We start from the raw sequence: 16184 nt of genomic DNA, 5'->3' as shown, positions 1-16184 counted from the left end.
AACGGTATTGATGTTAACATTAACTTAATCCAATCCAATCCAATCAAGGTTCGTCTTTATAATACCGACAATGAAGACACATTATTGGAATGGATTGTATACACACTTATCTATATTGAAATAAACATTTTGAACGCTTCGATTACGGTATGTCTTTTTTGTTACTATTTTGATTTTAATGCTTATGAAAAACAACATTTTGTAGCATTTTTGTAAGGGTAAAAGTGATTTGCCTAATTAATTAATTATTGGAGTGATAAGTTAAATCCCTTGCCTTAACATTCAAATAGCATACTTTATAATAGCCACCCACCTCTTTTGGTAATGGTTTTTTACCAAACACATTAGCCTATATCATTAATATGTAATTATACTTCATTTGTATTTTAGGCTATCCTTATTAAGGTCAGCATACTTTGCTTGGTAAACGCATGACATACCCTGAATTGAAATATCAGTCTGCCGTGGAGTGTTCACAATCGGAATGTTGTAAAAAACACGTATACATCATATCACTATCTTGTAAAACACCATCACTCATGTATACATGCATGTTGTTCGCCTCATCGGCGACAGTACCGGTTGATGTAACAAGAAACATTCACATTTATTTATACACATTGGTATCCGGCCGACTATAAAAAAGCAAGGTCCTAGCAAGTGATATTAATAGGAATTAGGAATACAGTAAAATATTGGTGCAACAATAAACCAGTTTTGAAAACAGTGCACAAAAATAAACGATTGTATTTAAATAAAAACATTATGATTATTTCACTTATATTTATTTCATAAATCATGAGGTTGGCTTGACCCTTGTGAACTGGCTCGACTGACGTCATTACCTATATTTCATTATTGTATAGTTAATATTCATTATTGTATATTCTAATATTAATTAACTACTTCTCCATGAGGACGTCTTTTCATCATGATGTGCATTGATATTGAAGTCATTTAATATCAAACCCATTAGTATTCATAACTAGTTGTAGTGACAGGCGGTTTAATTAACAATCACTCATGACGGTCGCCTCAAGCGCTTCAGACGCCCATATTGCAATATGCATAAAGTACCAAAAGTTACAATATCCGTACGTAAAAAAACGAAAGTTTAGTTCTGTATTTATTTTCCACTCGCAGTTATCGAACAAAACAACACACAGTCAATTTGTTTTTTATATCAATTTATTCGCTATAAATTAATTGTAAAGCACTGAGTTTGCATTATTCAAAATAAATGTACAGTATTGAATAAGGCTGTGTCTCTAAGCACACCTTGTTAGGCCTAAAATAACGTCAGGAGACTCACCACGTTGGCAAGACTAAATTAAAGAAATGCCATGCTGTTGACACGTAGGCCGTAGTTTAACATATAAAATATTTTGTAAAAATATACATACATTTTAATCTTTAATTGGTTGTAACATGCATTAATGATGTAATTTACAATCAAGCTCGTGTTCGAAAAATACATTTTTTTTTGCAGTCGTGTCCAGTTTCGTTTAAAAAAATGCTATGGGGTATGTTGGACGTAACAGTCAGCAGTTCGAGTCACTAAATGAGGCAGCTTATGGCATGCACAACGAGCTCTTTATTTAAGTGCCTGTATGTATGTAACTACGTCATCAGTCACGAATAGGGCCTTTTGAAGCTTGGTTCTCACAAAAGGGGGGGGGGGGGGACGATCCACCAACACACGACGTGATTCGGTGCGCTTATATAATTACATCCTTTCTTGCGTTGTGTCCAAGTGGAAACCCAACTTTAGAATCAGCGCGCGTCACATAAATAAGCAAATACAGTAGTATAATTATACTAATACTATATTATATATGGATATAATGGTTATATATAACACGCCCAGCACTGCCAGATTAAATGCGCAGAAATATACTGGTATTCTATCAAACCAATGGTCGTCATAGTCAAGTCGTACAGTAGAACTATCTTTAAACTAATGTCAGAAGTCAGTCAGTCAAACGTAGCAGGTCTAAATTGTCAAGAGTCAAACAATTCTACAATCAACATTGAAATCTATACTGATCTCAATTCTCGGAATTAGGTGTTCAGTTTTATTTAAAATCTGAATCAGAATAACCTGAACAACAATGTTGGAGAATCTATTCGTTGTTGACGTTTTCTTCATGTGCTTATGGGAATAACATACAGTAATTTGAAACATAAGTTAAATTAAATTGCACATAATAATCCATATGAGAAGTACAGCGTCTAGAGTGCTGAAAAACATTTTTAATCGGAATAACATGCATGTTAATTAAAGACATAAGTCACGCTTTTAATCTGATGTCTGTGACTGATGGTCGCTGCTCAATCAGGGCATCTCGTAATTTCTTACTAATACCATTACCAACATTATACGAAGTTGCTTTGACAGAATAAGCAGTCGTTGTAGAAAACACTTTTAATTTCACTTGTTTGGTATTGGATCTTCCACATGTCAATATATAACAATATGCAATCCTGAATCGTTTATTCATAACTCCATAAATAACGCCATTAATACAACTATTCAGATCCGCTAATACGATAAAATACATATAAATGTACTTAGAACATTTCATGTCCGGATCGAATATAACAAGGCTCATAAACGGCATCCAACACATGAGAAATACAATGAATATGAAGAGAACAGTTTTTAAAATTTCGCAGTCTTTTGGTCTGTTTCTTGGTAGTTTCTTTGAGTCGCGTCTTTCGCTGTCTGCTACATTCATAAGTTCGCGTGTGCTGGAGCGCACTTGTAAGTAAATACCAGAGTACGCTCCGATTATTCCAACAGTTGGTATTGTAAATCCTATAATAGCTTGGAATATAAGACTACCATAGTTCGAAGTCTGATCATATGTACATCCGTAATGTTTTTCGTGTAGAGAATGTCCTCCCCATCCAAAGACATTTGCAAAATCAACTAAGATTGCCAGGAACCAGATCGAAATTGCGATTAAAACTGTGTTGCACCACGTAAAGTATTGATAATATTGTCGACGTCTGCATATAAAGAAATATCTGTAAGATAGAACAATTTAAAAATCAATATAATATTTTCCCTTTCGAAAGTATATAGGCCTACACAAAAATGTATAATTATATATAAAGTGTAACTAGTCCATTAATCCATGTAAGTAAAACTATATATGATAAACAAATTTCATTTTTTAAATAATACCAAGAAATAACGAGAACATATCAACCATCCGTGATACTATATCAGATTATTAAACGTAATCAAGGTTGACAGGTCGATTGATATCCTTTGGGTAATGGTGAGTTTATAAAATGAAAGCTATATAGTTAAGTGGAAAATACAATTTGAGAAACAATTTGTTAAAATCATGAGAATAACAGGCGATCATGTATTTTAAATTGCATAATATTATCAGCAGACTCACTTGGCTGAGTTTACACATTTGTGAGTTTCGCATCATCCTTCAAGCTTGGTTCCCACTATAGGACGCAACGCAAGGACGTAACGCAACGCAAAGTGACTTGACCAATCTCAAGCGATGGATTATTCGAACAGTCGCGTGGGATTGGTCAACTCGCTTGCGTTGCGTCTACGTCACTGCGTTACGTCCTAGTGGGAACCAAGCTTTAGCTGTGTTTAAGGTTTTTTTTTTAAAGCAATAAGTGTTTCAATGAAACTTCGTTAAGATGGCGCCAAAGAAATCAGTCTATATCAGAGTTTAGTATAAACATTCTCATTCTATAGTTTTACGAACATCGTTAATAGACAATGTTTATCAATGTATACCACCCCCCCCCCCCCCCCCACTGCCCCGGTCGTGTCAACTATGGGATCATAAACAAAAACAACTCATATTGAGGATCTCAGATTTAAAGGAAGATAATATGCTGAGATCCAGGTAAGTTAAAATAATTCATTTCACAAAAGACAATTCAAATAAGTAACATGTATCAATTTAGTGAGTTTCTACATAAAAAGTGTAAATACCTGGCATTACTAAATACCATAATTATCTGTCATTGAAAATACAGAGCGTGTCATGAAAATATTAACCTATTATGTTGGTGGGGTGGGGAGGTTGTGGACGAGCACGACGTTTTATTTATATTGTGGTGATAAGGATTCTGGGATTGTTATTTCGTTGGTCCATATTAATGATGCTTTGTTTTACGTATATCTCTCGTTAAATAATTACCTCCGGCATCAAAAGTCATATTATACCACTTTTATTATTATGCCTACCGTATAGTTCGATAAAACGTCTCTTTAATTTTTAAATCATATTCCGAAAGATTATACATATCATGTCAATTATCTTCTGTTATCTGGACCATTACATTTGAAACCAGAGCCGACAAACAGTTCAAATCGTTTAGATGTGTAGGATATGTATATACCACTCTGTTATGCGCATCAATCTTGATTATATCTGAAGTCTGTTCTGGCGATGTTGTTGATAGGTAGAAATCACTGATTGTTATAATGTCATTTCTATTTTTAAGAATCACCTGCCAGTATTTCTAAATTAAAGACATGACTGGATCATGGCTTCTTTAATTTATTTATCTATATGCATTCGGTGAATCGGGAGTCACTAACTGATGACCCGGAATGAGAAAAAGTAGGTGAAATTAAAGCTAAATCTGTATCTGACTCTAGTATGGAGTTGTTTTATTAATTAATATGTGACCATTGACTTTTATTAGTGTATGTATCTAGAAACGCAATGATTTAGTAGGTTCAAAAGATTTTAGTGACATTTTTTGACAGGCGAATGATAGTTCAGAATGTTTAGTTTAACCATACAGCAATATACTATGTTTTACATACCTGTTGAGAGCTATTGCCATTATATTCCATAAAGAACAAACACAACTAACAACAACTACTGCTCCTAATAAGTTACATACAGTACGATGTTCCACGTAAAATTGTCCCTTTGTTAAACATCCAATAATATAACCAATACCACATATAGTAGCAACACAAAAGTCTGCAATGGCTAAATTTACGATAAAGATATTACATTTTGTTCTAAGTGATTTACAGATGACAACAGCAGCAATGATTAGAATGTTCCCAACAGTTCCAAACGCTAGTATCAGGACTAGACATGCTACATAAAACAACTCAGCAGTGTCGAGCTCATTGCCGACTGCAGCAGTCGTGTTGTTGCTCATATTCCTGCGACGCAGTATAACTTATCTGGTGGTGTAGGTAATCACAGATTATTATATAGTATGTTTGTTATACATATTTTTGCCTGGTGGCAGTATAGGCCTAGATATCTGAAACTCGTGTCATTGTAATTTATTTGAAAGACAGATGAGGGCGTCAGCAAACAAATATTGTTGTCAGAGACACTATAACAAACAACGATAGGACTAGGCCTATGTAATAATATTAAATATAATTATTATAAATTAAAAGGGAAGTGCTGACATGACATAAACGTAACAGCCTCAATCGTCTTTTGGGCGTGGCTAATAAATGCTAACATTTTATTGGATAAAAGTTTATACACATGCGCAGTGTAAAATCGTCTGCCCCACGCGCGCACGGCGACACGTCGCACGTCACACATTCAGCAGACGCAAACGAAATTTTCATCAGATCACCGGCGGCAGCAACAGGGCCGGTCTTTTTTTAAACATCTTTTTGTAACCACCCATACTAGGCTAGGCCTAGAGGTAGGCCCATACAATTACAGCTACTAACACTAAAGGTCTAAATAAGGCAAGCTAGGCTAGTAGGAGCTAGGCTAGGCCTACTAGGCTAGGCTAGCCCTAGCTAGGCCTAGCCTAGCTAGCTACTAGGCTAGGTGGACTAGCCTAGCTAGCCTAGACTACTACTTGCACCACTAGGCTAGGCCTAGCCTAGGCCTAGGCTAGTTAAAAGAGTTCTTGGGAACTTTCCAAATGCACCTGTCCTTTGATTCTGTCCTCTCCACCATTGAGTATCAGGCTCAGCTCTATTTTTAAGTAGGCTAGCCTAGTAGGCCTAAACTAAGTACTAAGGGCTAGGCTAGGCCTAGCCTAGGCTAGGTGGCTAGGAGGCCTAGACTAGCTAGGCTAGCTAGAGGCTAGGCCCTAGCCTTGGCCTCTAAACCTAGGATAGCCTTAAGGTAAGTGCCCCTACCTAGCTAGAGTCTAGCCTAGAAGAGGACTAGGCTAGGCCGGCCCTAGGCCGCGGTAGCTTATATTATATAGGCCCTAGGCTATAGTTACCCTACTAAAACTTTTATTAGACTTAAGGCTAGGCCTAGTCTTGCTAGCATATTTAAATTTACTTTTTTATTAGATGGCAACGATGGATATGATGATTGGAGATAGTTTCTTCAAAACTCAATTGAGTGGCAAACAACAGTCTGATTTTTTTACTCTCAAATCAAAAGAACCAACTGATATTGATAATCCTAAAGTAAGTATTTCAAGTTGTAGCCTAGGCTAGACCTAGCTATCTAGGCCTAGGGCCTACTAGGTCCCAAGGTAAAAAGAAGAAAAATAATAAAGACCACAGTGTATAAACCAAATGTATTACTACTACTAGGCCTAGGCTAGGGCCTAGTGTATTACAAACATGTTTCTTTTTTAATAATAATGAATAGGCCTATATTCAGCAACAAGAAACATTAAAAACAAATATGCAAAATACCCAGTTCATACAGCAATCAAAACAGCAGAAGGTAACAGCTGAAGAATCATCTGAAAAACTGAGATCACTTCACTCCAAACTACATAAAGAAGCTGACAAGATACGAAAATGGAAGGTAGACATAGAAATGGATGTGAAGTACAAAGATAGAAAACTTAGTGAGTGTCAACAGACTATTGAATCACAAAGGAAATCGATATTAGAATTACAGGTATTCCTTTTTGTTTGTTTTTTGATAAATTGAATATTTAGATTGTTTTTTTAATCATCTATAATATTGACAATGCATGAGAATAACAACTCACTTTAAGGTATATTTCTATTTATGCTATAGCTTCAAAATGAAAATCTGAGTCAGAAGTTACAGCTTGAAATTGATAACCAACATGATATTAGTCAAAAGTAAGTCAGCCAGTTGTTTCTTCATTTTAACTCCAGTAATCATTATTGATATCAATGAAGACATACAGAATTACTTCAAATGTGTTTGTTCTGTAGAATCGAGTCCACACGCAGTATGTGCAATATTTTGAAAGACTACAGCAACAAAGTTGAAGAAAGGTTAGCACTGTATGAACACGTTAAAGATGAACTGCAACTACAAGACAAACAGCAAATGCAACAATGCCAAGTATGAATAATATACTTATAATTAATTTGTTTGGTGGCATGGACTTAATATTGATATGACAGGAAGGAATGTAGATATAAAGCACAAAGGTTTCAAATATTTCAATAACTATTTCGTGACATATGTTTCATTATCATGAAACACACTTTAAAAGTTTTTTTTCAGGCCTTAATTTTTAACTATTTATATAATATTTTTGCTGTCTTTATAGGAGTTAGAAGAGCAATTCAAAAGTTTAAGCCTGGAACACATTGATCAAGTGAATAATTTAAAAACCAAATGTAAGTTGTTCATTTTCTTTTTTCTTGAATACATAAATGTGATAAAGTGTATTTGTTGAAGTCTTACTGTAGTTTCTATTGTAATAGTCTTGGTTCAATCACACTAAGCAAACATTTCATTCTTTAAAAGTTTGTTACAATAATTATTTGCGTATGTTACTGAACTTGAGTAAATTCTGTAGTGCTTCTGAAATGTTTGTTAATTTTGGTATTTATAGTTTTGGTAAATTTAAGCGTAAGTCTATTTATGGTATTTTGTTACGTATTAATTTATCTATTCTAATAGTATGATTGTGAAAACTGTGTGTGATAAACTACTTTTTAATTCCAAATAGTTTTGCCAGCTGGTCTTGCATTTAACATTAATCTTTTACTATTTTTGATACTTCATGTTATTTTTATATGCATTGAATTTGCGAAATAAGTTTATATATAAACTTATGTTATGTCAATTATATGTTTTGTTTTTTGGCAAATTATTATGTTTGCTTTAATAGTGGAAGCGGATGACAAACATCATAATGAGGTTGTTGAACAATTTCAGGCAAAACTGAAAGATTTAGATAATGAAGTAAGTACATATTATCTATATAGAGTTGATTTAAAGGAATGATGGTGGGGAGAGAGTGGTATTGGTCACTTTAGTTATTCCCTCTCATCTTTCTATATTTTTATTTGAATGTCCCAACATTTGTATCAATACAAATATTTTATATCAGTCAACCAAGTGAAGTACAAATACATAAATCAAAATACATGTCTTAAAATTAGTTTTCAATAAGGGTCCTAAAATGATTGTAAACTACTTAGTTATAAATTAATAATAGTATAGAAATAAAGTTATCAATATATTTATCATAAAGTTCTGTTAAATGTATTTATAAAACCAATATACTTTTTAACATGGTAAACAAATTATGTAATTTTTTTTGAACAGATGGAGGAACTATCAAATCTCTGTCAAGAAAAAAGCAACATGCTTGATATTCTAAACAAGAAGATGGATGAGCGTCAGTGTGCCCTAATTAATATTCAAGCAGAAAAGGGTAAGTGAATTGAAATATAATTACAATAGGTGTCAAACTAATTATTTATTAATTGGTAAAGCCACCACTTATCATTCATTCATTAGTAATGTCCTTTTCACATGATAGAAGAAGAATAATTGAACAGTGTACTTTGCTTTTTCAGAATCTTTCCAAAAGATTTTAGCAGAAACTAAATGTGAACTTGAAAATAGAGTTCAAGAAATTTCTATGTTAACAGAGACGATCGAAGAAATTGTTAAGGAAAAGGAAAAGCTTAGTTCTTTAAAGGTAACAACATACATCCACCTAATATCAATATCAATAACTTCCAGGGGTGCCTTTGACCAGCCTGCTTTAAACAACAAATAAAATGTATATTAGTTTATAGTAACAAATGAAAAATGTATTCTCTTACTAATTAATAAATAAATAAAAGACATGATTTAAACTTAATTTTAATTATGCTTTTACATAATTTACATTTATAAAAAAAATGTAATCTTCATTTTTATGTTTGTGTACAGTGTTTTATTTATTATGTTTCAATTGAAGAAAATAAATGTTTATTTTTTAATTTGAATTTGGAAAATCTCAGAATTCGTACAATGATACCATTATCTATTTATTGTTATTGTTTCCTCATGTTTACTATTTTATCATTGTTTCTGTAGTCTAAAATTGAAGATAATCTCAAAGAGCTGCAGGAGAATGTAGTGGATTTGGGCAACACAATTACCGCACTTAGGAGCAGTCTGGAAGAAGAAGAAAAAAGAAATGTTATGCTTGAAAAGAACAATGCTGCTCTAAAGGATGAGATAAATGAAGAAAATGTATTCAAATTGCTTGTATATTATTAACAATAATATTTTCATTACAGTAATTCATAAACACTTTGAAGGAATTAATTGTATGTCTACCTTCCATTTTACTAAATGAATTTAGCATTAATTTTGTTTTGATTTATAAAAATATGCTCTAGAGAATCAACTTAACAATAAATGAACTGACTGGAATTATACTAGATAGAAACAACACTGGTTATGAAATGGTTCTATTTTACAGATTAAATATGTAGAAGAAACAAATAAGCTTACAGAAGAACTTGAGAATGCGAATAGTAAAACACAAACGGATAAGATGACCATTGAAAAGTATAAAGAAGAGCAGGCTAGTCTTGAGGTTAGTAGGCATAGTGTATCACATGCAATGCCTTTCAATTTATCATGTGATCCCTTACACTTTCCACTTTATCATAAATCAAACCCCAATCCTCATAAAAATCCTGTATATTGTAATATTTATATGTTTTATCAGCAAATAATATATATATATATGTTTATATGCATGGTGTATATTTTTTGTGTATTTATTAAAATATACCGTATTATTTTTTTGTTTCAAACTTTATAGAAGAAGATATGTAATACAGATGATAAGCTTCAAGAAATGTTAACAGAAAAGGGGAAGCTGCTGTTAGAAATACAAGAATTCAGGCAGGACATAGAGATGAGAAAGGTAACTACAATACATATATATTACTATATGATATACAATAGATATCTGAATTAAATTAGGATTATTATATATAATTATGGTATACTGTAGTTATTTTTATATAATATAAATACTATATTATTATTATTTTATCAAATTAGGCTTAAGTTTATTTATTTATTAATTAATTATTTATTATTATTATAGATTGAATTATGTAGCAGTACAAAGGAACTTAAAGATGCTTTAGAAAGAGAAAAAGTGTCTTATGATAAAATTGATTCTCTGAAAAAGGAGCTTGGAAAAGTCAGGTAATAAGAATAGTTTTTGATCTATATACATCAATTAACATCTATTTATTTTCTACCTGTGCTAATCAAAGTATTTGTACATTGAGAAATAAACTTTATAAACAAAGTCTTGTATACGGTTCTGCAGTAGTGGCACCTGGTACTGTGACACTGCCAGGAATTCATCCACGGAACCTGGAATTGGTAAGCAAGCATGTTATAACATCAGGCCACAGTGCAGCTCAATTCATTTATTAGTTTAATCAATAAATTGGTCAACAAATAGCACAACATGTTATTTTCCAAAGCATGTAAATTGAAAGTATAAATTGCTTCATTTTTATTTTAACATTATTTGTAATTCTTAATTTAGTATTGATAAGAGTGAATTGTCTTCATCACTTGCAAAATCAAGAGAAGACAACAATGAAATGAAGATTCAATTAAATAAAGAAATCCAAGAGGTTGCAGATTTAAAAGAGATCGTCAAGGTATAGTTCAGAATCCTGATCCACATTAACCTATCACACACATTTTAGCAGCCAGCCATAGGGTTTTGTTTTGGCTACTCATGCCTTAAATTTCCATTTTGTTCATATTCACAGTCACTTCAAATTAGCAAAGAAACAACAGAGGAAAAGCTAGAAGCAGAGCTTAAAAAATCAACTGAATTGAGAGAGAACATATCAGAGCTGGATACAAGTATACATGAACAAGTACAAACAAATGATAAGTTGAAAGGTGAAGTAAATAAGGTAAGGTACAAAAGTTGAGAGGCTGTTGACTAGAACATTTCTTAGTATTTTTTTTTTATATCAACAATATTTAATGAGGGTGCTCTATCTAGCCAAAGCTAATCATTTGGGACTTTCCAGTACAATAAAATTTGCCAAGACAATAATACGAAAATATAACAGTTAACAATATTAAAATAAACATACATACATAGAATTTATATATAATTAAATATAATAATGAATAAATAATAGAAATTGTAAAAGAAAGATATTTGTATTATCACCATATATTTGTAGTATAGTTGAGATAATGTAATTTCTATTTTAAGTTCAGGGAGTAACCAAAATTGTCTTTATTATTATTATGTGGAGTTACTAATGAATTATTACCAAACTGTCTTTAAATTGATAAGTTAGATTTGTATTAAACACAACTATAGAAAAAAGGTCTACAATCAGAGCTAAACGCTGCTAACAAGCAAGTGAAGGCACTAGAAAGCAGAAAGAAAACATTAGAGAATCAACTAGAAACCAAGACAAAACAAGTGAAAGATTTACAACAAGAGACAAAATCACTAAAGAGCAAGGTTACATTTAACACAAAACAAAGTGCTTCTTTAGAAAAGGAAGTAGGTGTATTACAGGTTTTTAATCAAAATAATTATTGGGCCTTCAGGTAAGAGAAGGCCAACAAAAATGTATACAGTATTATTCTCACAAAGCGTAAATAATCAAACTCTAAAGATAAACCTTTATTCTACCTTTGTTTCAAGATTTCCACTACAAAGGATGTTGGTGAAAAATACAGAACTGAAAATGAAGAACTTCTTGAAAAGGTAAAACAGAAAGGTTTTAGACAATTAAAGTGGCAGTTTGGAATTATAGTATGTCGCTGTAGACTTGAAGCTGAAGCAATAGTACCATTCCATTTACCTTTATACAATTTCAGTTATCGGAACTAGAAGAGTTACTCAAAGAAAAGGAAAATATAGTAAAATGTAAAGACGATGAGCATAATGAATTAAAGACACAGATGGAACAAGCCATTCAAGAACATATGGAAGCAAAGGCAAAGTGTGAGAGTGATAGAGCAGCAGTCAGCAACACATTGATAGTGTATAAGGTAGGATAGCATTGTCTCCCTCTATGAAAATATAATAATTGTTGACATTACACATGTTAGAAGCATTAACCTATCCACGTAGTTCAATCACAGATGGATACTGTACAAATGATTTATTTTTACACAATTAAACATGATAATTGATAGCGCCTATATAAATAGTCAGCCATTGCAAAATAATGATTTAATCAAGAATGTAATATTTTTTTTCTGGACTTAGATGGAAAATGACAAGATTATTTTGTCGAAACATAGAGAAATAGAAAAACTTGAAAAGAAAGTAATTGCGCTCATGAAGACAAAAGATGATGAGGTAATTCGGGGAATTTTGATTACACTATCAATTAAGTTCTGCAAAGGCAGTAGAAGAATAGCACATATACTGCTCAAAATGCCAATTATGTTGTGATATCCTAATTTATGTTTTTATAAATTTTCTTAGGATTATTCTATGTTTTGATTGGGGTTTGTCTACGATGTCATGAAATTTCATTTAATTTACAACATGTGTTTTTTTTGTTAGCTCACAAGCCTGCAAGATGACATAAAAGAACTAAAAGAGGAATCTGAGAAAGTTTCTGAAGACTTCAGCAATGCTAGAAAACAATTGAAAAGGGACAACAACAAAATAGAAGAACTAGAAAATCAACTACAGAAACAAGTATTTTTTAAAAGAAATCAGTTCATTGTTAAAAACAATTTGAATCATTTAATTTAGAAAACTCCTTTATAGTTTCTATCGTAATAAAATACTAAACTTGTTGATATAAAGTTTGCGGTACACCACGTAATATTATCCTCATCATGAGGACGATCAAAGCATATTTATCGAAACGTCGAGAAACTCAACAGTTTCTTTTCAGAACTAATATACGTCGTGTACTGCAAACTTAATATCAACATTTGACTTCTTTTTTTCTGTGCTTAACATTGTTACTACTACAGAAGAATGAACTGGAATTGAAAGCTCAACACCAGATGGATGTAACTAAAGCCAGTCACTCTGAAACACCAAAGACACCAAAGCAAAATTGGGTACATCCTCAAAGTCCAATGATGGCTGACATACCGGCAACTAAAGCATATAATCCTAGACAACCTGTGACACCTAGGACACCGAGAACACCAATAACACGTAAATAAAAACAAAATATAAATGAGATGCGTAAAGCATGTTTCCCACTAGGCAAATTTGTTTGCACAAATCCAATGTTTCACAGGAAAAAAATCGTGCTACCATTTTTATCGAGTTTACATTTTAACACAAGTTTTTCGATTTGCATTTCTTAAGCCCTGAATGGGTTGCGATTTTTTTTTGCTTTGCAAAAATTAGAAATAAGGTAGAATTTGTCGCAGAGAGGGATTTTTAAGATGAACGGTTAAAGAACCGACTACATCTTTCGAGAAGAGTAGGTGGTTACGCCGGTGTTCTAGTATCCACACAGCCACTGTCACTGTCAGCATAATATGCTGTTTAGGGTCACCCTCTATAAATAAGGTGTAATAAAATAAATAAATAAAATATGCTGTGTAAAAGCTGATGCCTTTTTCTAGTGAAAACCGGCATAAACTTTTATTGTGTACATTCCTGCATTGTAAAGTCTTAAAATATAAATTAAAAAAAAGGCATTTGAAGTAATTTAATTACAGTAATTTGAGTTTATTTTAGAAACGTTACCACAAGGAATCTTGAAACAAGGATCAAGCAGAACCAAGAAGAAACGTGTAATATTTGCCGAAAGTGATGATGAAAGCAGCTGCTCAGATTCATCAACCTCTCAACTTATGGAACTTGAAGTAAACTATTATTATTTAAAATATAGGGAAAAAAATGTCCACAGTAAATTGTAGAATATTTGTGGGATTCGAACTCACAAACTCTCAATCACTAACCACTAGCTGGAACTTGAAATCTAAGGTTGGATTTCTGCACAATTAAAAATCGTTATAATTGATTTATTAACTTAGAAATTAATTCTTCAGCTCAAAATAACTTTTGTTTTAATAGATTGATCATGTACCACAACATACTAAAGGAAAGAAATCAACAACACCAAGTCAAATTGTTGCACCTTTGCGAGTCAGACCATCTTCAAAGACTCCAACAAATGATGCTTTTGATGAAATGAAGAAAAATGTACTAAAACTAGTTCCAAGGGGTAAAGCAAATACCCCACAAAGAAAGGTTAGGATCAATAATCATATATTTATAGTTTATTGTTCCTGCAATACAGTTGTTTTATTCCATAACGATCAATACATTAATTATGTATTTCATTCAGTGGGGTATAGTATTATTATGGTTTCTACATCGTATTAATAAAGTATCCTTTCTTGATGAATTAAATGAAAAAAGATTTTGTATTTCCATTCAAGTGTTTAATGTTAAATTAATGGTTAACATTAAAGTTCTTTACTTTTTTGTTTTACTTCTGAATAACTGTTTTACTAGTACTTTACTTTAAATACAATGTTGAATTGATTATCCTGTTGCTATCCAATTTCTGTTTATAATTAATTAATTTCTCAAATCAATAATTTCACTTACACTCTTAGGTAAAATTACCAAATGGAACTGAAGAAGAAAATCAATTTTATAAGCTTTACCCAGAGTTACATGAGAATGAAACTGAGGTAAGACAAAACAGTATACGGTATTATTGAAAATTGTACAACCTGTTAATAGGTGTGAAAAGTAACAGTATTTGTTATGTTAATATAACATGTGTTATAAAAATTAAATAACATTTAGACAAAGACTACACAGAAAAAAGCATCTGCAAGCAAGGGATGTCTAAGGAAGGCGCCCAATAAAAGTCATGTGATTAAAGGTTTTGGAGATGGTAAGCCAAAAGCAAAGAAGAAAAAGAAGAGCACAGTGGACACAGTAAACGATGACATACCATGGTTTGATTCTGATTCTGTTTTTGGATTTTTTGATGAATAAATTTGTTTAAGTTGTTAAATAACAAATGCATGATATTCAGTATAATTAAAATTCAGCTGTGTCTGGACGAAGAGGTTTTTGTGTTTTTTATACTGGGTATTTAAGAAAAAGTAAAAATAAAAGATTTGTAAACCAAAATTCTAATATATCCAAATATTTATTGTTCAAATTCAAAGTTTTGGTTGATGGTTTATATTAATGATAGCAATATTAATATTAGCAACTACTGTATGTAAATTTAATTAAAGTATGTCAATGAAATATGCACAGAGTAGAGAGTATATAAATATAGAAATGCCATCTTATTGAATTTGTATGTATAGTGACAAACTTGTATCAATAAGACTGTTTGCAAGTGTCAACACTACTATTATTTCTCTTTGCAATCATTAACAGCGTACTGCATTAAGCGAAACAAGCTTAACAATAGCCAGGCAACTTAGAGGAGGAGTCCACACCATTAATCACAGGTTTATGTTGTACTTGGTAACCAAGGAGAAGTAAAAATAAAATGTAGCCAGTTTGTATGAAGAGAAACAAAGAGAGAATGTATCACATTAAAATTATATAGGGATTGTGCAATGAAATATTTAAATATATAGAAATGTATGTAGCAATATATGATTATAAATTATTACCTTTAATTTAAGAACCTAAAGCATTATTTAAGTTAAGAATGTATCTGAGATAGAGTATTATATAAAAATATTTATTAACAGCAGAGTTTTAAAAATGCATAGTTTCAGTTTTAAAGTTTCTTACATTGCAAACAAATGTTATTGTTGGGTGTTCACTATTAGTGCAATGTTTCTGAAATTAAAGATACTATGATGCAGTTATATTATTTTACTCTTGTTTGTGCAAGTCACATTTTTGTCGCGTAATAAAACATTTGTTCGACTACAGAATGCATATAGGAAATCCTATCCTAAATTTGTAAAAACTAAATAAAGTAATGTTGTCAAGAGTAGCTAACTCGGACACAAAATAACAAGCTTTTTAAAAACGAA

General features: G+C 31.8%; 2 protein-coding genes across 3 annotated transcripts; one reads left to right on the top strand and one right to left on the bottom strand.

Moving 5' to 3' along the window:
* Positions 1 to 1130: 1130 nt before the first annotated feature.
* LOC140039700 (melatonin receptor type 1B-B-like) lies at positions 1131 to 5170 on the bottom strand. The gene is made up of 2 exons (XM_072085321.1): positions 4820 to 5170; positions 1131 to 3030 (listed from the first exon to the last, which is right to left on the bottom strand). The coding sequence occupies exons 1-2, from the start codon at positions 5167 to 5169 to the stop codon at positions 2292 to 2294; spliced, it is 1089 nt and encodes a 362-aa protein (XP_071941422.1). The 5' UTR covers position 5170; the 3' UTR covers positions 1131 to 2291.
* A 451-nt stretch (positions 5171 to 5621) lies between these two features.
* Positions 5622 to 16156, top strand: LOC140040511 (uncharacterized). 2 transcript variants are annotated; one of them, XM_072086500.1, is made up of 25 exons: positions 5622 to 5679; positions 6290 to 6409; positions 6609 to 6854; positions 6978 to 7045; positions 7142 to 7274; positions 7486 to 7555; positions 8053 to 8126; positions 8493 to 8601; positions 8747 to 8871; positions 9255 to 9413; positions 9646 to 9762; positions 9994 to 10098; positions 10285 to 10388; positions 10741 to 10858; positions 10973 to 11122; positions 11545 to 11733; positions 11878 to 11940; positions 12054 to 12227; positions 12448 to 12540; positions 12751 to 12888; positions 13173 to 13362; positions 13897 to 14024; positions 14236 to 14412; positions 14784 to 14861; positions 14980 to 16156. In XM_072086500.1, the coding sequence occupies exons 2-25, from the start codon at positions 6290 to 6292 to the stop codon at positions 15172 to 15174; spliced, it is 3123 nt and encodes a 1040-aa protein (XP_071942601.1). In that variant the 5' UTR covers positions 5622 to 5679; the 3' UTR covers positions 15175 to 16156. The 2 variants fall into 2 exon arrangements, with proteins under 2 accessions (XP_071942601.1, XP_071942600.1); XM_072086499.1 differs by having other exon boundaries at positions 6597 to 6854.
* Positions 16157 to 16184: the final 28 nt, after the last annotated feature.

This window comes from Antedon mediterranea, chromosome 2, assembly GCF_964355755.1.
Source record: "Antedon mediterranea chromosome 2, ecAntMedi1.1, whole genome shotgun sequence".
Lineage (NCBI taxonomy): Eukaryota > Metazoa > Echinodermata > Crinoidea > Comatulida > Antedonidae > Antedon > Antedon mediterranea.
Note: the sequence above shows the minus strand (reverse complement) of the source record. Positions and strands in the feature narration are given on the sequence as shown.

Excerpts from the sequence above, each read along its gene's own strand:
- LOC140039700 (XM_072085321.1), bottom strand. The coding sequence starts at position 5,169 with ATGAGCAACAACACGACTGCTGCAGTCGGCAATGAGCTCGACACTGCT. Across the intron at positions 3,031-4,819 it reads ATGGCAATAGCTCTCAACAG|ATATTTCTTTATATGCAGAC; the intron begins GTATGTAAAACA and ends TCTATCTTACAG.
- LOC140040511 (XM_072086499.1), top strand. The coding sequence starts at position 6,290 with ATGGCAACGATGGATATGATGATTGGAGATAGTTTCTTCAAAACTCAA. Across the intron at positions 8,127-8,492 it reads TGAAAGATTTAGATAATGAA|ATGGAGGAACTATCAAATCT; the intron begins GTAAGTACATAT and ends TTTTTTGAACAG. Across the intron at positions 13,363-13,896 it reads ACCGAGAACACCAATAACAC|AAACGTTACCACAAGGAATC; the intron begins GTAAATAAAAAC and ends AGTTTATTTTAG.